This window comes from Stegastes partitus, unplaced genomic scaffold (genome assembly GCF_000690725.1).
Source record: "Stegastes partitus isolate 25-593 unplaced genomic scaffold, Stegastes_partitus-1.0.2 Scaffold1876, whole genome shotgun sequence".
Classification (NCBI taxonomy): domain Eukaryota; kingdom Metazoa; phylum Chordata; class Actinopteri; family Pomacentridae; genus Stegastes; species Stegastes partitus.
This window is the reverse complement of record NW_007579607.1, coordinates 97,794-113,194: the sequence shown is the minus strand read 5'-3', so window position 1 is coordinate 113,194 and position 15,401 is coordinate 97,794. Positions and strand designations below refer to the sequence as shown.

At 41.0% G+C, this 15,401-nt stretch overlaps 2 protein-coding genes across 2 annotated transcripts in view; both read left to right on the top strand.

Annotated features, from left to right (window-relative positions):
- bmal2 (basic helix-loop-helix ARNT like 2) overlaps nt 1-10,195 on the top strand; it is a 20,311-nt gene extending 10,116 nt beyond the window's left edge. Inside the window, exons 2-17 of the mRNA XM_008302778.1 lie at nt 654-783; nt 880-933; nt 1,168-1,209; nt 1,366-1,523; nt 2,151-2,230; nt 2,514-2,606; nt 3,172-3,289; nt 3,372-3,521; nt 3,664-3,907; nt 5,095-5,201; nt 5,508-5,658; nt 5,756-5,826; nt 5,919-6,030; nt 6,179-6,269; nt 6,923-7,022; nt 7,135-10,195. Of these exons, the coding sequence (XP_008301000.1) occupies nt 654-783; nt 880-933; nt 1,168-1,209; nt 1,366-1,523; nt 2,151-2,230; nt 2,514-2,606; nt 3,172-3,289; nt 3,372-3,521; nt 3,664-3,907; nt 5,095-5,201; nt 5,508-5,658; nt 5,756-5,826; nt 5,919-6,030; nt 6,179-6,269; nt 6,923-7,022; nt 7,135-7,292 (1,859 nt within the window). The 3' untranslated portion in view covers nt 7,293-10,195. The remainder of the gene's footprint in view (nt 1-653; nt 784-879; nt 934-1,167; nt 1,210-1,365; nt 1,524-2,150; nt 2,231-2,513; nt 2,607-3,171; nt 3,290-3,371; nt 3,522-3,663; nt 3,908-5,094; nt 5,202-5,507; nt 5,659-5,755; nt 5,827-5,918; nt 6,031-6,178; nt 6,270-6,922; nt 7,023-7,134) is intronic.
- Nucleotides 10,196-12,534: 2,339 nt separating this feature from the next.
- On the top strand, nt 12,535-14,523 carry LOC103372985 (guanylyl cyclase inhibitory protein). Its single transcript, XM_008302777.1, has 5 exons — nt 12,535-12,605; nt 13,175-13,307; nt 13,410-13,559; nt 13,651-13,756; nt 14,229-14,523. Exons 1-5 carry the CDS (start codon nt 12,535-12,537, stop codon nt 14,378-14,380), a joined length of 612 nt encoding a protein of 203 aa, XP_008300999.1. The 3' UTR covers nt 14,381-14,523.
- The last annotated feature ends 878 nt before the right edge of the window (nt 14,524-15,401 follow it).

Sequence of the window (15,401 nt, the reverse complement as noted above, 5' to 3'; positions counted from 1 at the left end):
CTAGTGAGGATTAAGTGGTGTATAGATAATGGATATTTTGTAGACGTTAACTGTGAGAGGCTAAGAGCGTCACATCTACAGACACATAGCTTCTCTGCTACAGCTGCTGAGTGACTCCGTATTTATGGTTTTTCACAGACAAGATGTTTTTTTTTCTCTGTAGTGAAAAAGATCTTGTTACTGTAATAAAGATCCGTCCACTCCTGCTATTACTCACTTCTATAAGAATTCATTTCACGCTCTGCAGACCTCAGCTGCTGACCTTTTAAGTTTCAAACCAACAAATGTAACCTTTAAGGTGGCGTTGGTTTAGGTGGTTTGCGTTCATTGAACATTTTTATCATCTTGCATTTCCCCAGCTCGAAGGGCCGCCTCATTAACACCCTTCCTGCTGTTAGGTAGACTGGTGTGGCAGATGCTGTCCTGCTCATAACGGCTAGCTGTGAGCTCCTAATAAGAACATTGTGATCATTTTTGGGCAGCCCCTGGATATGATAATACAACAGTTCTTCATCACTTGCGTGTGTGAAGGTGCGATCTGATTCGTAGTCTAAAATACAGTAGTGCGTGGGATGTAGAAAATTACTTGCAAATGAAATCGAGTCCCCACCGTTTGTGCCCAGTTGCAGTTTACTGTGCGCTGTGTGTTTCAGAGGATGTGCTGGTTGAGGAAAAACAAAGCAGCTCTGTGTCTCTGTCCAGCCTGATGACCCCATCCTCTGTCGCTGGTATGTCCTTGAGCATGGAGATGCCCCGGAAGCGCAAGGGCAGCATCGACAACCAGTAAGTGTGAGAGGGATGGCTTTAATGTGGCTTAAGGTGGATCTAAATTTAGTGACTGACATTGATTGTTGTATTGATGGTTGTTTTTCTTCACAGGGATTCAAAGTCTGTTTCAATCCTTGACGCAGATATGGACGATGACCAAAACGGGTACTGTGTTCTTGTTAAAGGATGATCCTTCTGTATTGATCATTTTGGACAAAAGAGAGCTCAGTGGCACAGAGAAATCAGCTAAATCAGGCTAAATCAGACAATATTGCTTTGTTGGATAGATTTAGTTTTTATGAGCCACAGTTAGCCTTCAAGTGTGCGCCTGTTTTGTGCTATTTATGTGTTGTTAAGCCGTAATAAACCATTTCACGTGTGTGTTTTACTTCTCTGCAGGTCAGATGGAGATGACCAGCATGTCAAAATTAAATGCTTCAGGTAAATGATATGTAGCTGTACTAAATTTAATTTAGAAATTAATTCAATCTTAACATGTCCGTTCTGTAATTAACATCTTTTCTCAGATGTTCTGTAAAGTCAAAGCAGAGAACTCTCTGAATCTTTGGTGTTATTTCCTAATTCTTACCTCTGCAGGGAACCACATAGCCAAATCGAGAAGAGGAGACGGGACAAAATGAACAATCTCATTGACAAGCTGTCAGCCATGATCCCGACCTGTAACCCCATGTCTCGCAAGCTGGATAAACTCACTGTGCTCAGAATGGCCGTGCAGCACCTCAAATCCCTCAAAGGTATGATATCAAGCAGCGACCCACAGATGTATTCAGTTATCTAAAGGATGATCCCGGTTTTTACAACTTAGCCGTCATATTTTTGTTGCTTTGACCGTCACTTTTATTGGCTATGATAAACAGTGCAGGCGGATTGTTGTCCTGTTTATGTCGTACAATCTGCAAGCAAACCCTTTTTCCCCCCCTTTTTTTTTTTTTTTTTTAATAACCTGACTGAACATGTCTCTTACCTCATCTGACTTGTTCTATTTTGAGATTTTCCTGGAGCTCGGCAGTCAGCTTAGTGAGTAATATGCTATTACCAGTAGTGATGATTATACCTCTAAAAATTAAGATCCAGTTTTGGATAAACACAAGTCATTCTTTAGAGCCTTGTAGTCTGACGTTAGACTGGTTGTGGAACATTGTTGATTAAATGTTGAGGATCAGACAGAGTAAACAGAGTCTATCTTTCTGTATTGTGCTTTATATGATGATATATTATTCCCATTTTTCTTATTTCACTATTTATTCATCTCTCTATTTCTTCATGGTGTGTTCGTTTTCTGTTTGTGAAGCACTTTGTAGACTTGATTTTGAAAAACGAAATACAAATTTATTACCAGATTGCTGTTGTTCTATTTTCAGGTTCGGGAAGCTCCTTCTCTGAAGCCAACTACAAACCATCGTTTCTTCCTGACGAGGAGCTCAAACACCTCGTCCTCAAGGTAAACATATGGTCGACAAAGTCAACAGTCAGCCATCTGCTGAATGAGCCCGTCTTTTCTTTTAAAAGCCTCGACACACGCTATCTGATACAGAGAAAATTATTTTGGATGTTCAGAAATATCATTACCAATATTTGTGTTTTTCTACTGTTGGCATTGTATTTTGAAAATGCATACTTAGAACAATACATTCTATACAAGCAAAATAAATAAATACTGAATGGCCTCGTACTGTTGTGTTGAGCGTTTGTATTGATCTCCTCCATGTTTCTTTGTTGTGCAGGCTGCAGATGGTTTCCTGTTTGTCGTGGGCTGCGATCGTGGAAAAATAGTTTTCGTCTCAGAGTCCGTCACGAAGATATTAAATTATAGTCGGGTAACACTTTTAGATTTAAATTTGCTAGTGTTTCTGCCGTGTCTTTGTTCATGTGAAAACCCCCGACTCACCAGATGGGTTGTGTTGGGTGGTGATAGATCAGAAGCCTCATGTTGTGTGGCATTGTTGTATACTGCACTAATAGTAAACTGATGATTCTGTTGCATTGTACCAGCAAAACAGTACATCCATGCACCTTTGTTAATTCATGTCAAAATAAATATCATAGTGTGTTTATATGCTACACAAGGTGCACTTGAAATCCTGTTAGAGTGTTAATGTTTTTCCAAAACTGCTGAATTTCAGTTTAAATATTTGCTGGAAAGACATCCATCGTAGACTCGTAACTGCTTTAATGATGATAATGAGCAGGTTGATGTAAACACTGTGTACAGACGTGTCTCTGATCCACACAGTGTCTGGTTTGCTCTGGGGGCAACAGTCCAGTCAGTTTCAATGTTGAATATGTTGTAAGCATAAATCGCTTGAGCTGCAGAATGGTTTTGACGTTTCTTTTTAATCACCATCGGAGTCTTGTTCAGGTCATTTGTTTGTTTTCCTCCAGGCGGAGCTGATAGGACAGAGCCTGTTTGATTACATACATCCTAAGGACATGGGAAAAGTGAAGGAGCAGCTGTCGGCTTCTGAATTATACCCGCGCGAACGGCTAATAGATGCTAAAAGTAAAGCAATTATTTTTGTCTCTGCTTGCCTGTCAGTTTGTGTTGGTGTTTGAGAATGCATTTAACGTTTTCCTGTCTTCAGCTGGTCTGCAGGTCCAGGCCGACCTTCCAGTCGGCGCATCGCGGTTGTGTCCGGGTGCACGCCGCTCTTTTTTCTGCCGTATGAAGTACAACAAAATTTCTGTCAAAGTGGAAGAGAAGGAATCCCAGGGAAACACCTCGAAAAAGAAAGGTAGGGACATTACAAAGCAGACTTTTGCACATTCTGGTTTGAATTTGTTTGGTTTTCCCAAGATGTTTTGATGTAAAGGAGGAAATGTATTTGTGTTTTATGTTTGTGTCATTTTGTGCATGTCCTTTGTATTTGCTTGTAGAGTCGCAGAAGTACTGCACAGTCCACTGTACAGGCTACATGCGCAGCTGGCCTACGAGTCAGATGGGAGCAGATGGGGAGGGGGAAGGAGACAAGCAGGACAGCTCCCACTTCAGCTGCCTGGTGGCAATGGGACGCGTCCACTCCCACTCGTCTCCCCAGGTTAATGGAGAGGTCCGAGTGAAACCCACGGAGTTCGTCACACGCTATGCCATGGATGGCAAGTTCACCTTTGTTGATCAAAGGTAGAATTGAATTCCAAGGAGGGGGTGTTGAAGGGTTCATGTTTCTTGTCATTGGACGTTGGGCAGTTTATTGTGGTGATTCTGTTTAGAGAATCGATGTGGGTTTATCTTCCTCAAGAAGCAAATAAAATCGGTTGCAGGAAGGGAGATGCAGAAACTTAGCTGATCACTTTCTGATGATATTGAAATCAATACAAAAAACACTGACTTTTTCTTGCCACATGCATTGTACTAACTACGATTTTACCAAGTGTTCAGCTTATTTTAACATTTCTGAGGGATTTTTAAAAGTCTAAAATCAAATAATCTGCATTTTAGGCCCTAAATGATCTTAAATACCATTTTGGTAGGTCTTTATAATTGATTCTGAAATTCACATACGTTTATAAAATTGCATTAATTTCAGTCCCAGTTTAAAAAGTCTTGACACTGTGACAAAGCTAGAAAACAAATCCAACATGGAACCAATACTAATGCAAACTACTAGAACCCAGTCAGAATTGATCAGAGCACATCCGGCTGGTTTGCCCTGATGTGGCGAGTGGGGTGTTTATGTTAATGCTACTTTAAGCTAACGTGAGTAAGGGCGAGGTCAGCCGCATCTGGCTAGAGGAAGGCATGGGAAGTCAGAAAAACACAAAGCGGCCATCAATAATGAACTCAGAATGCCTGCCATCACCCAGTATTGTTCTGCATTCACATCAGGAGCATCACTAGAGTCCAGCTCTAACACAACCTGCTCTGCACTAACAGCGTTAACACACACTTTATACAAATTGGCCCTTTAGAATTGAAGGCTGCTGAATAGTACAGTAAACAATGAGGCTGATTTTTGTACTTTTTTGCCAGCACAGATGTGAAATATGTCTTAAAATTCATTCATATTGGTCTTAAATGTCTTAAATTTAACTTGTAGTTACCTGCAGAAATCAGCAGTAGTGGTTATTTATAGCCAGCCTGTATCTCTTTCCACATACTAGAAGTCTGGTAGGTAGACACACAGAGTGACGTAGTCCTTCAGTTTATTGAGATGTCGCAGTAAAAAAATGGAGGAAACATTTTTTCTATGTCATGCTTTTATTTTAAATATCACAGTGGATGTAATTTGCATTTTGGACACAACAAATATAAACCAAAATCACACTAGTATTGAATTATCTCTATAATATGTTCATTTTCTTCAACAGAGCAACAACTATTCTGGGCTACCTTCCCCAAGAACTGCTTGGGACATCATGCTATGAATACTTCCATCAAGATGACTTACCGCATTTAGCTGACAGACATCGAAAAGGTAATTTACATTTTTTCAGTCGCCACATGTCACTTGTATTTTTTAAATTGTGAGGATGGATGAAAAGCTGTTTTTTCATTGTCTACCAAGATGATACGTACATGTTTTAATTATGCAGGCCAGTTATAGTGCTGAAGCTCAGATACTTCACATTATCAAAAGCTGTGCTTCTAAATATGTTTGTTCAAGTAGGTCACGACGCTGCAAAATCTTTATATCGGTCACGCTCGTCTCTCAGCGCTCTCTAAGGGTTTTATTTACCAGTGTTTTCTCTAACTCGTCCTCTCACTGTTTTTCCCTCCACAGTGCTCCGGAGTAAAGAGAAAATAGAGACAAACTGCTACAAGTTCAAAACAAAATACGGCTCGTTTGTCACTTTGCAAAGTCAGTGGTTTAGTTTTGTAAATCCCTGGACCAAAGAAGTAGAGTACATAGTGTCAACAAACACCGTCATATCGTGAGTACATGCTTCAATCCCTTTTGTTTATCACCTTAAATATCTGTATAGATTTGTGTTAATCAGAACTCTGTCTGTCTTCTCATCCCATAACAAGACATGATCACAGTCGAACAGGTCGGTCCGGGAATAAGTCTGAACAGTCGAGCAACGCCAAGGCTTCTGAAGGTCAGCTGGAATGAAAAAGTCCATAAAGATGCTATAATCATTAATATCTGTGATGTGTGATATTAACCTGTTTTCTTCTGTTTTACTTAAAGATTGCAAGAAGTCTCTTCCAATTATACCTGGCATCTCCACCACCCCTGGAGCTATGATATATGCTGGAAGCATAGGGACCCAGATTGCCAATGAGCTGCTGGATTTTAACAGGTGTGGCCAAAAAAAAAAAAAACGGAGATAAACACAATGTTTTTCCTTTTTACCAACATAAATGCAGCTGTGTTTTTATAAACTACATTTTCTCCTTGTCAGTTGTTATCGTAGTTGTTCTAAGTTGATCTCTGTGGGTTTTCTTTAGAATGAACTCGTCACCCTCCAGTGGGAACGTCAGCCCCTTCAGTCTGCCACAGGACAAGTCTCCACACACTCACAATCCAATCAGCAACAATGTGAGTCTTTCTGCATGTCCCAGTCTGTTTCCCATCCGCATTAAAAGTCTCAGACTCTCCGTGTCCAGTAGTTAAACATTCACAAAGTGTATTTTTTGCAGTGATAGTCCCTACATGAAGCTCATCACACTTTTTACATTGTAGTAGTTGAATTGATACCAAATAATCAGATTCTCTAACAGTCAGTTACCTCAATAAGAAGTGGATTTATCTGTAAAATAGATTTTTTTTAATAGCATGTCACAATGTTTATATTTCTTAATGTATAGGGGGAAAAAAACATTTAAAAAAATGCAGATGATATTTCTAAAAGGCAGCAACAAAAACCTCCACCTGTGTGCATTTATCCTGCAGTCAGTTCTAACTACCTTGTACCATCTTGGGTAGTAGTTAGACACAAACCATCATCCATCCTTCTTCATACAGGAGATGTTTGCAACTATAGCACTATGTTTGCTGCATCTTTTAACATCCCTGGATTTATTTAATGTTTTTTAAAGGTTTGAGGTCCTTAATGTCACAGCTGTGTGTTTGTTGGAGAATTCATTTTTTAAGGTTTAAAGCATCATATTAAAATCAGATTCTTTTGATGATTGGTTAACTCCTGCCATGCTGTTGTAAAGCCTATAATGTGCACCTCTTTTGGTCTCTAGGTGCCAAATGGAGAAACATCTGACATGGAGATTCCAGGGAAGTCCAGCTCGGAGGATGAACCCCAAGGGGCTGCGTTCTCAGGAGGAGAGTCGCTCATGGGTACGCTCTCTGATCCTGTTAATAAGCCCACTCATAAACTTATTTACATTCTAGATTTTATTTGTCCCCTGTTGTATCAACTTTAATGTGTTTTCCTTTCTCTGTCACTCAGGGGAAAACTCCCAGCTGGATTTGGACAGCGTGGTGGGGCCAGGCCTTAGTAGTCTTAGCAATGATGAAGCAGCCATGGCAGTGATCATGAGCCTCCTGGAGACCGACACAAACTTGGGGGAGGCTGTGGACTTTGAAGAGATGCACTGGTCCTTATAGAATCTGCATTACAGCGTGACAAGCAATACGCTGAGAAACTCTTGGACCGTCATTTTGATGATGGCAAGAACTGCTCGATGTTTTCTCCAAGACGCAGCATTCTGTTTGTTTTTTAAAAAAAAAAAAGAAGTTAATTTATTAGTTACCCTTTTCCACATAAGCTGTGTAGTGTTTGGGTGGCTGCTCTCACAGGAGCAGGACTGACAACAATAAGGCACACCTGATTTCCTTCTTCAGAAAGAGGATGTGCCTTTAAAGCCTTACAGCAGTCTGCCTGCCCTGAAACACTGTTCCTCACTGCTTTCCTCAAATCTACTGTCAGCCTCACACACTTCAAGGACTCACGAACACAAAACGACAGTGATACGATTTACATAACGATGGCTCGGGAACAAAGGCTGGGAGTGGTGATGCAAAAAAAGTTGCACTGAATTGATTTCGTGTTTTTTAAAAGGTTGTAATTTCACCAGGTACTGTATGTGTAATTATAATGGGAGGAAGACCCCTAGACAACCTGGCCCGTCTCTGAAACCCCTCAGGATCCAAACCGTAGGTATCCGGTGTACCGCGGCAGACCACACTTCCATAACCTCTACTCTCTTTGAGCATCGCCTAAAGATGTGGCGCTCAGAGATTTGCTCTTAACCTGTCAGTATCTGAACATTCTCCACGGAAACACTCTAGTAACCTCTTCTCTTGTACACTGACTTAAACATACTGTATATGTGTGGAGTTGGTATTACTGCGAACACCATGTCTTCAGGCCATATGTGTCTTAAAGGGATAGTTTGCATAGGAAACCCTGGATTTAGTTTGTTCTAAGTTCAAATATTTCAAATTTTTTGGCTGAAAATATCCATCTTCATAAATTGCTGGAGAGCTGCCAGTGTTGGCGGCCGACCGTTCACTTACTCCTATGACTTATGAGCACTATAGTCCAACTTCATGCAGGGCAACATAGCACTTTAGAGGTGCTGGAATGGAGGATTTTCACATCTGTGACGTTTTATCAGTACATGGTTGACGCTGATCTGAGTCTGATGGTAGAAGCGATAACTCAGGGAGTTATCCATTTTAAGGTTTTACATACTTCCCTGCATACTGTACATTGGTATGTGGCGTAATGAGTCTGTACTTGTTCACTTGTGCATTTGTGTTCTTTCTTACTGTCAGCTTTATTGTCGTGCAGGTAAGCCATAGCTTTAGCTTTCTTCATGTATTGTTATGCACTGACAGTCTCTCAGAAGACATGTTCATGTTTTATGTGCTCGTCGGAGCGCAGCATCGTCATGCATACATTTATTAAGGGATTGTGCTATGCAGAAGTATCATTCCATAAATTCTAAACTTAAAGGTATATTCCTTTATTTTCTTTCAGTGTGATAGTAACGTGCATGACTCCTACAGATATAAGAACCTTCGCTGACTTGTGATATTAACATTTGGTGAGAACTTGAATTAGTCACTGAGCAGTATGGATTTACCTCATCTAGAGTTTTGTCTTGCCCATGCTTGCTATTGCACATTTTAGCTTTTACTTAGGAAAAAGAAAAAAGAAAGAAGAAGAACCATTAATAGCCATTATGTGATCCACTGCTAAGAGTCGTGTGGGTTCATTTTTTATTATGAATTACCAAAGTATATCAAAGTATTCTCATACAGTGAAATTTAAAAAAACAAGTCTAAGGCAGTTTAGCCCTGATAATATAGAAATCCTATTTTTACTCATAGGCTCAGTTTAAGAAAGTCATTGTATTGGCTGTTTTATAAGACGTATGCACTTTGGTATACTTTCCCTGTTTCAAGTTATTGAAGAAAAAAAGATGAAACATTTACAAAATCTATTAGCTATAAATGATTTAAGAAAATTAGATGATAAACTACTGAAACCCAAGCAAAATTATCGTTCTGGCACATGGCATGGTTTTGAGCTCATTTGATATCCTGGTGACTGTTGTGTTTGTTACATTTCCCAGTTTCATTTATGTGCTGTACACTGACTCTCATAGGGAATGCAATGAAAGGCAAAATCTGTACGTTAACTAATACTATTTCCTTTTCTTTCCTTTTTTTTTTTTTATAAGACAAGAACATAAAGTTCTTGTCAGAGCGGCTGTGTATCTGTATCTTATCCTGAGTGATTACTGTCTAAACCACTCTCACCTGAACATTACGTGAAGCGGTGTAGTTCTAATGCCATGACATTGTTCACGTTGGTATCTTGGGCCACGATTTCTAGTCATTTGTTTTTTTGAGGACTGTTAAGGATTTTTTTCAATAAGAACTCTTGCTTCAAGAACAGAAAAGGTTGTTGTGAATTACGAAGAATACTGTCTTTTCTCTGTAATGCTTGAATTATGAGGAGCCAGTTGACGGAGCAGCTGAACTCATAAGGAACCTTCCTGCCTGTGTCCGATGTGCCTTTGGACATTCCTGCTCGGACACACAATGAACCTGTGTTGCTTTCGGAGAGCGCCTCTCCCACGTGGCACCTCTGCAGACTGAAAGGAGGGCTAAAATCTGTAATTGGATTAACTTGACGCAACATGACATACTGTGCACATCATGAATGAAGTGGATGCTTGTTCAGAGATGAAACAGGAGCTGTATATTTTTGGCTTCAGTACTCACTACCTAACCAAACAAGCAGAACTATGGAGTAGTGCCATAGACACAGGCTGGTCCTTCAAAAGGCAAAAAGTCAGTTTTGTATTGTTTTTTTTGTTCCCGTTCTTGGTCAATCATTGTACTGTTGTGGCTTGTTTTTTCCCCAGAAAGCTAAAATATTGCTCTCACATCAGCTTGTTTGATGGCGACCGAGCGATAAACCTTTTTAAGAGGTCATGTATTTTGCTTCTGTCTCCATTTGAAATAAAAAGAAGTAGTTTTTGTAAGATAGGGAACATTATGTTTTGATTTCATGCCCTTATGTATAGTTGCATGTTGCTTTGGTTTCATTTGTTAGTATTTAAAATCCGTTTCATTATTAAACACGGGAAGTTGAGACTGGTGTTTGTGCACACACCAGTACAGCCAGCAGCCACTGCACCAGACGAAGGACCTCGACTTTGGGGATTAGAGTTCTCGAGGAAAGTGTTTGGACCTTTTTTTTTTTTTTCTTTTTTTTTTTAAGTTTTCCACATTTTGTTATGTTTTTAACTCATCTTAGGATAGAGTCAATTATCCTTTTTTTCTCTCATCAATCCCCAAACAATGCTCCACAATGACAAAGCAAAAACAGGTTTTGGAGTGTTTTGTTAATTTATTAAAAATAAAAGACTTAAACATCCCAATTACAGAAGTATTCAGACCCTTTGTTGTGACACTTGCAGTAGAGCTCTGGTGCGTTCTACTGGTGGTCCTTGAGATGCCTGTCCAACTTTGTACAAGGAATTAATTCAAAAGAAAAAACAAATGCACCAATCTATCTATAGATGCTGATGGTGTCAAAAAAAATGTGCTTAAACCCTTGAGAGAGCATTATGTTAAGGCACAGTTAAAGGGAGCAACACAAGACATTTTCTGCTGCATTGAAGGTTCCCAGGAGCACATTTGCCTTCATCGTTCTCCAATGGAAAAAAAATTGGAACCCTCAGCAGGCTTCCCCAGATCTGTCCCCCAACAAAGCAAACCAAAAACCCAAAGATCACTGTGAAAGACATCCACAGTCCCTTTGTGATGCAGGACGACAGAAAGATAACGAATGATGCAGCACTCAACCAATCAGACCCCATAAAGTGTCCAACGTGACAGAAGCCATTCCCTACTAAAACACACATGACAACCTGTTAGGATTTTACCAAAAGCTGCCTGACGGAGTGCCGGAGCAGGAGAAGCAGAATCCTCTGGTCTGATTGAACAAGCATCAGCACATCATACCATCCCTGGAACCAGCACGGCGGTGGCAGCATCATGGTGTGAGGATAAATTTCCATGACAAGAACTGGCAGGCGCTGCAAGGTGGCTCGGTGTTTAGCATCGTTGCCTCGTAGCTCGAAGGTCGCTGGTTCACATCCCGGTGAGGAGGGCACCCGGGAACTTTCTATGTGGAGTCTCCATATTCTCCCCGTGCAGCGTGGGTTCTCTCCGGGTTCTCCGGCTTCCTCCCACACACTCCAAAAACATGTTGAGATTAATTGGTGATTCTAAATTGTCCGTAGGTGTGAATGTGAGTGTGCTTGGTTGTCTGTGTCTAAGTGTAGCCCTGTGATAGACTGGTGACCTGTCCAGGTGTCCCCTGCCTTCACCCTGAATCAGCTGGGATAGACTCCAGCCCCCCGTGACCCTAGTGAGGATTAAGCGGTGTATAGATAATAGATGGATGGATATATGATAGAGAAATATAGAGCCATCTTGAGTTCAAACCTTTTCAGTGCTCAGGTTTACATTACAACAAGATAACAATTCAAAGCACAACATGGGAGTGGCTTTGAGAGTCCTGTAGTGGCCCAGCTAGAATCAAAACCAGACCTGAATCAAAACCAGCAGACCAGGAGAGACCTGAAAATGGCTGTGCATTGGAAGAAACCTCCAAGAGAGACATAGCAGGTTTGAGGGATTCTTCCCATGAAGACTTGAGGCTGTCATTGCTGCCGAACGGTGCTTTAACCAAGTACTGACTGAAACGTCTACATACTTACTGGATGTAAGATGAATATTTTAGTCTTCTGTTTTCCATAAGCGCTGTACACTGGGCAGGTGGGAGCTCTTTACAGCCTCTATTATACCAATTTCTGCCACTTTACCAGTTCATACCAGTTTGACTTGTGGGGTCCAGAGTCTGTGTTTGTCTATTGCATCATTACTGCTACTATCAACAAGTCTGAGCTGTTTTCTTAGGTTGTGATTCTGTTCATAAAAAAATATTTACTAAGCACCTGTCAGGAGCTTTGGGAATGTTCTCAAAGATCTATATTTGAGTCAGACAGAAATATAGTAAAACAAAACAAACAGCAACTTGAAATTAAAAGTGTTTCATTAAGCTTTTGCCTCCTTCCAGGCTGCTCTGTTGTGGCTCTTGGTGAGACTGAGAAGCAGCCTTAGTAGCCGTCTTTGTAATTACATTTACACCCGCATGCAGCCTTCCGTTTCGTTTCCCTCCCCCTTAGGAGATTGGCTCAAAGTAATTTGTCAAATGTGATAAGGCAGTGGTCGGCGCAATTAAGAAAGTGTGGCATTAGCTGGGATTTGTTGTGAGTCTATATAGTGAGCGGCGAGCGCAGAGCTGTTGCTCCTTCACACAATGGGCCAAGCTGCTACTCTGCCTTGCAGGAGAGGAGAGTCTTATGTTACAGAGCTGTACGAGTGGTTCAGGTAAGATTTTCATTTGGCTTTCAAATTTACACCGAAAAGCTTAATTAGGTAGCTCCTTGGTCTCTGTGTATTCAAGGATAACGAGTTTGTTAGTGAAATGAATGAAAGAGGAGAGGCAGTGTTTAAGAGTCCTGTGTGAAGTTCAACATGCAGAGCAGCTCAAAAAGCACTTTTTTTGGTGTTAAAACATCCAGGAAATACACTACTAGTGCAGTCTTTATATATATATATATATTTATATAGTAAGTGTCTCTCTGGTCCATTTATTTCCTTGGGTGAGCATTAGAATAAACTCCTGCCCCTACTTTATTTCCATGGCTACACATTGCTGATTAGCTCCACTCTGCCATGATGCAGCTAATTGGTTCAAAATCATTTAGCCTAATTGTCTTTCCTTCATGCTGCAGGGTTTAAGCAAGATTTCAAACACATGTAATCTCCACAGGTTGGGGATGGGTTGGCCTTAATTCTCTTAATTCTCAATTTGAAAGACGCATTCCCTCTTGCTGAACCCTCACCCGAACCGCCTCTACAAATGAAGCTGTCATTTCCTGTGTTCTTTGTGACAGAAAGTTTATCAATGAATGTCCAAGTGGGCTGATCACTCTTCATGAGTTTCAAAGGCATTTCTGTGACGGAACTGTGGGCAGTGAGTCAGCTGAGTATGCAGAGCAGATTTTCCGCACGTTGGACAACAATGGGGTAAGCTAAGAACTTTGAATGGGTTTACACAGTCATGAATGTGGAGGCAATACTTTATCTAACAATGCGTCATCAAGCTGTTAATCTGGAGCTTTTCTTTAGGATGGGGTGGTGGACTTCAGAGAATACGTCGTGGCCATCAGCATGCTCATTGAAGGCTCAGCCGTTGAGAAGCTGTGCTGGTCATTCAAGCTCTACGACAAAGACAGAGACGGAGCCATTACAAAGGGCGAGATGCTGGAAATCATGCAGGTGCCTGTGCACAAAGAAAAAAAAAAAATCCCAGAGGCTGCATATTTCAATCCAGCTCAACTGGTGTGTGTGTGTTTCCTTGTGTTGGCAGGCTGTTTCTAAGATGAGTGTAGCTGCTGCTTTAACCAAACCCAACCCACTCACAGCTGAAGAATGCACCAACAGGATATTTGTGAGATTAGATAAAGACAATAACGGTGAGGAAACGATTTTCCCTCTCTGCTTGCAATCACGGTGCAGTGTTGTTTCGACTTGGAACCCAAATGCATCAGTCAGGACACAACACTGAGGATGTGTTTTTCCTGTTAGTGAATTGATCTCATGTGGTTGAAGAATATGTTCTTGTGAAAGAAGGTAATTATACCAACCTGATAGCTGCAAATCATTTCTCGTAACACCTGCAACAACTCAAACAAGGATATAACAAATTGAAAATGTGAAAATAATGCTAAAGTTTAGGAGGTGTGGCAGGAGCTTCAGGGTGGTAGTTCGTTGTGTAGTTTATATTTGTACTGGTGATAGTTAACTCACATTGAAAACTATAGATCTCTTGCTAACTAATGCCAGCCCTTGGAGCCAAACATGGAGGGAACAGAATCAAATGATATTAATCGACTCTGTCCTCTGCTCTTTGTCTCTAATTACTGCCTGCCCTTGTTATGTCTGCAGCCATCATCACTCTGGAGGAGTTCATAGAGGGAGCGCTGGATGATGATTGGATCAGAGAGATGCTGGAATGTGACCCCAGCACGGTGAAGGTGGAGAGGCCCTTGAGGAGGGACAGCGCTTTGGGGACTGATGGTGAACCTGAAGTGGGGTAGTCCTGTACTCGCTGGGTGGGGAGGAATGAACCGTTGTTTCCTGATTTCTTCATGTTGTTTCATGAATTCTTTCTTTGCTGGATGACTTCATAGTTTTTTGATCATTTCGATTATCCTCTTAAAATAAATGAGATTTGACATGACCTACTTGTGTTGTATTATTAAATACACATTTGTGGCCAGATTAACTTTCCAGCTTTGCCGGTCTTCAGACATTTTTTTTTTCCAGTTGCTCTTTGTGGAGGTGTTGAGTTGCTTTACCTTGCTCTTTAAAATGCTCCAGAGGTGTTCTACTGGTTCAAGTCAGGAGACACACTTGTCCAGGTCATAGTTTTAACCTTTTTTTTTTTTTTTTTTTTTTTAAATCTAAACAACTTGTGTGATTTTGGCAGTGTACTTTGGATTGCTATCATACTGAAATACTTCTTTTATACCAAGATTCGGCAGACTGGGAGTTATCTTGCCAGTCAGTATCTTGATATATTCACAACCTGATAATGGAATACTGGGCATTAAACTGTACTATTACACACAGCAATAAAATCTTGCACATAAAATTAAAATATAACACAATATAATAAAAAATTGCACATTAAGTGTAAATGTTGCACCTGGATATTAAATATTCCATCCATCCATTATCTATACGCCGCTTAATCCTCACTAGGGTCGTGGGGGGCTGGAGTCTATCCCAGCTGACTCAGGGTGAAGGCAGGGGACACCTGGACAGGTCACCAGTCTATCACAGGGCCACACTTAGAGACAGACAACCAAGTACACTCACATTCACACCTACGGACAATTTAGAATCACCAGTTAACCTCAGCATGTTTTTGGACTGTGGGAGGAAGCTGGAGAACCTGGAGAGAACCCACGTTGCACGGGGAGAACATGCAAACTCCACACAGAAAGATCCTGGGTGTCCTCACCAAGATGCGAACCAGTGACCTTCTTGCTGCGAGGCAGCGATGCTAACCACCGAGCCACTTTGCAGCCCCAGAATTATATATTACACATGAAA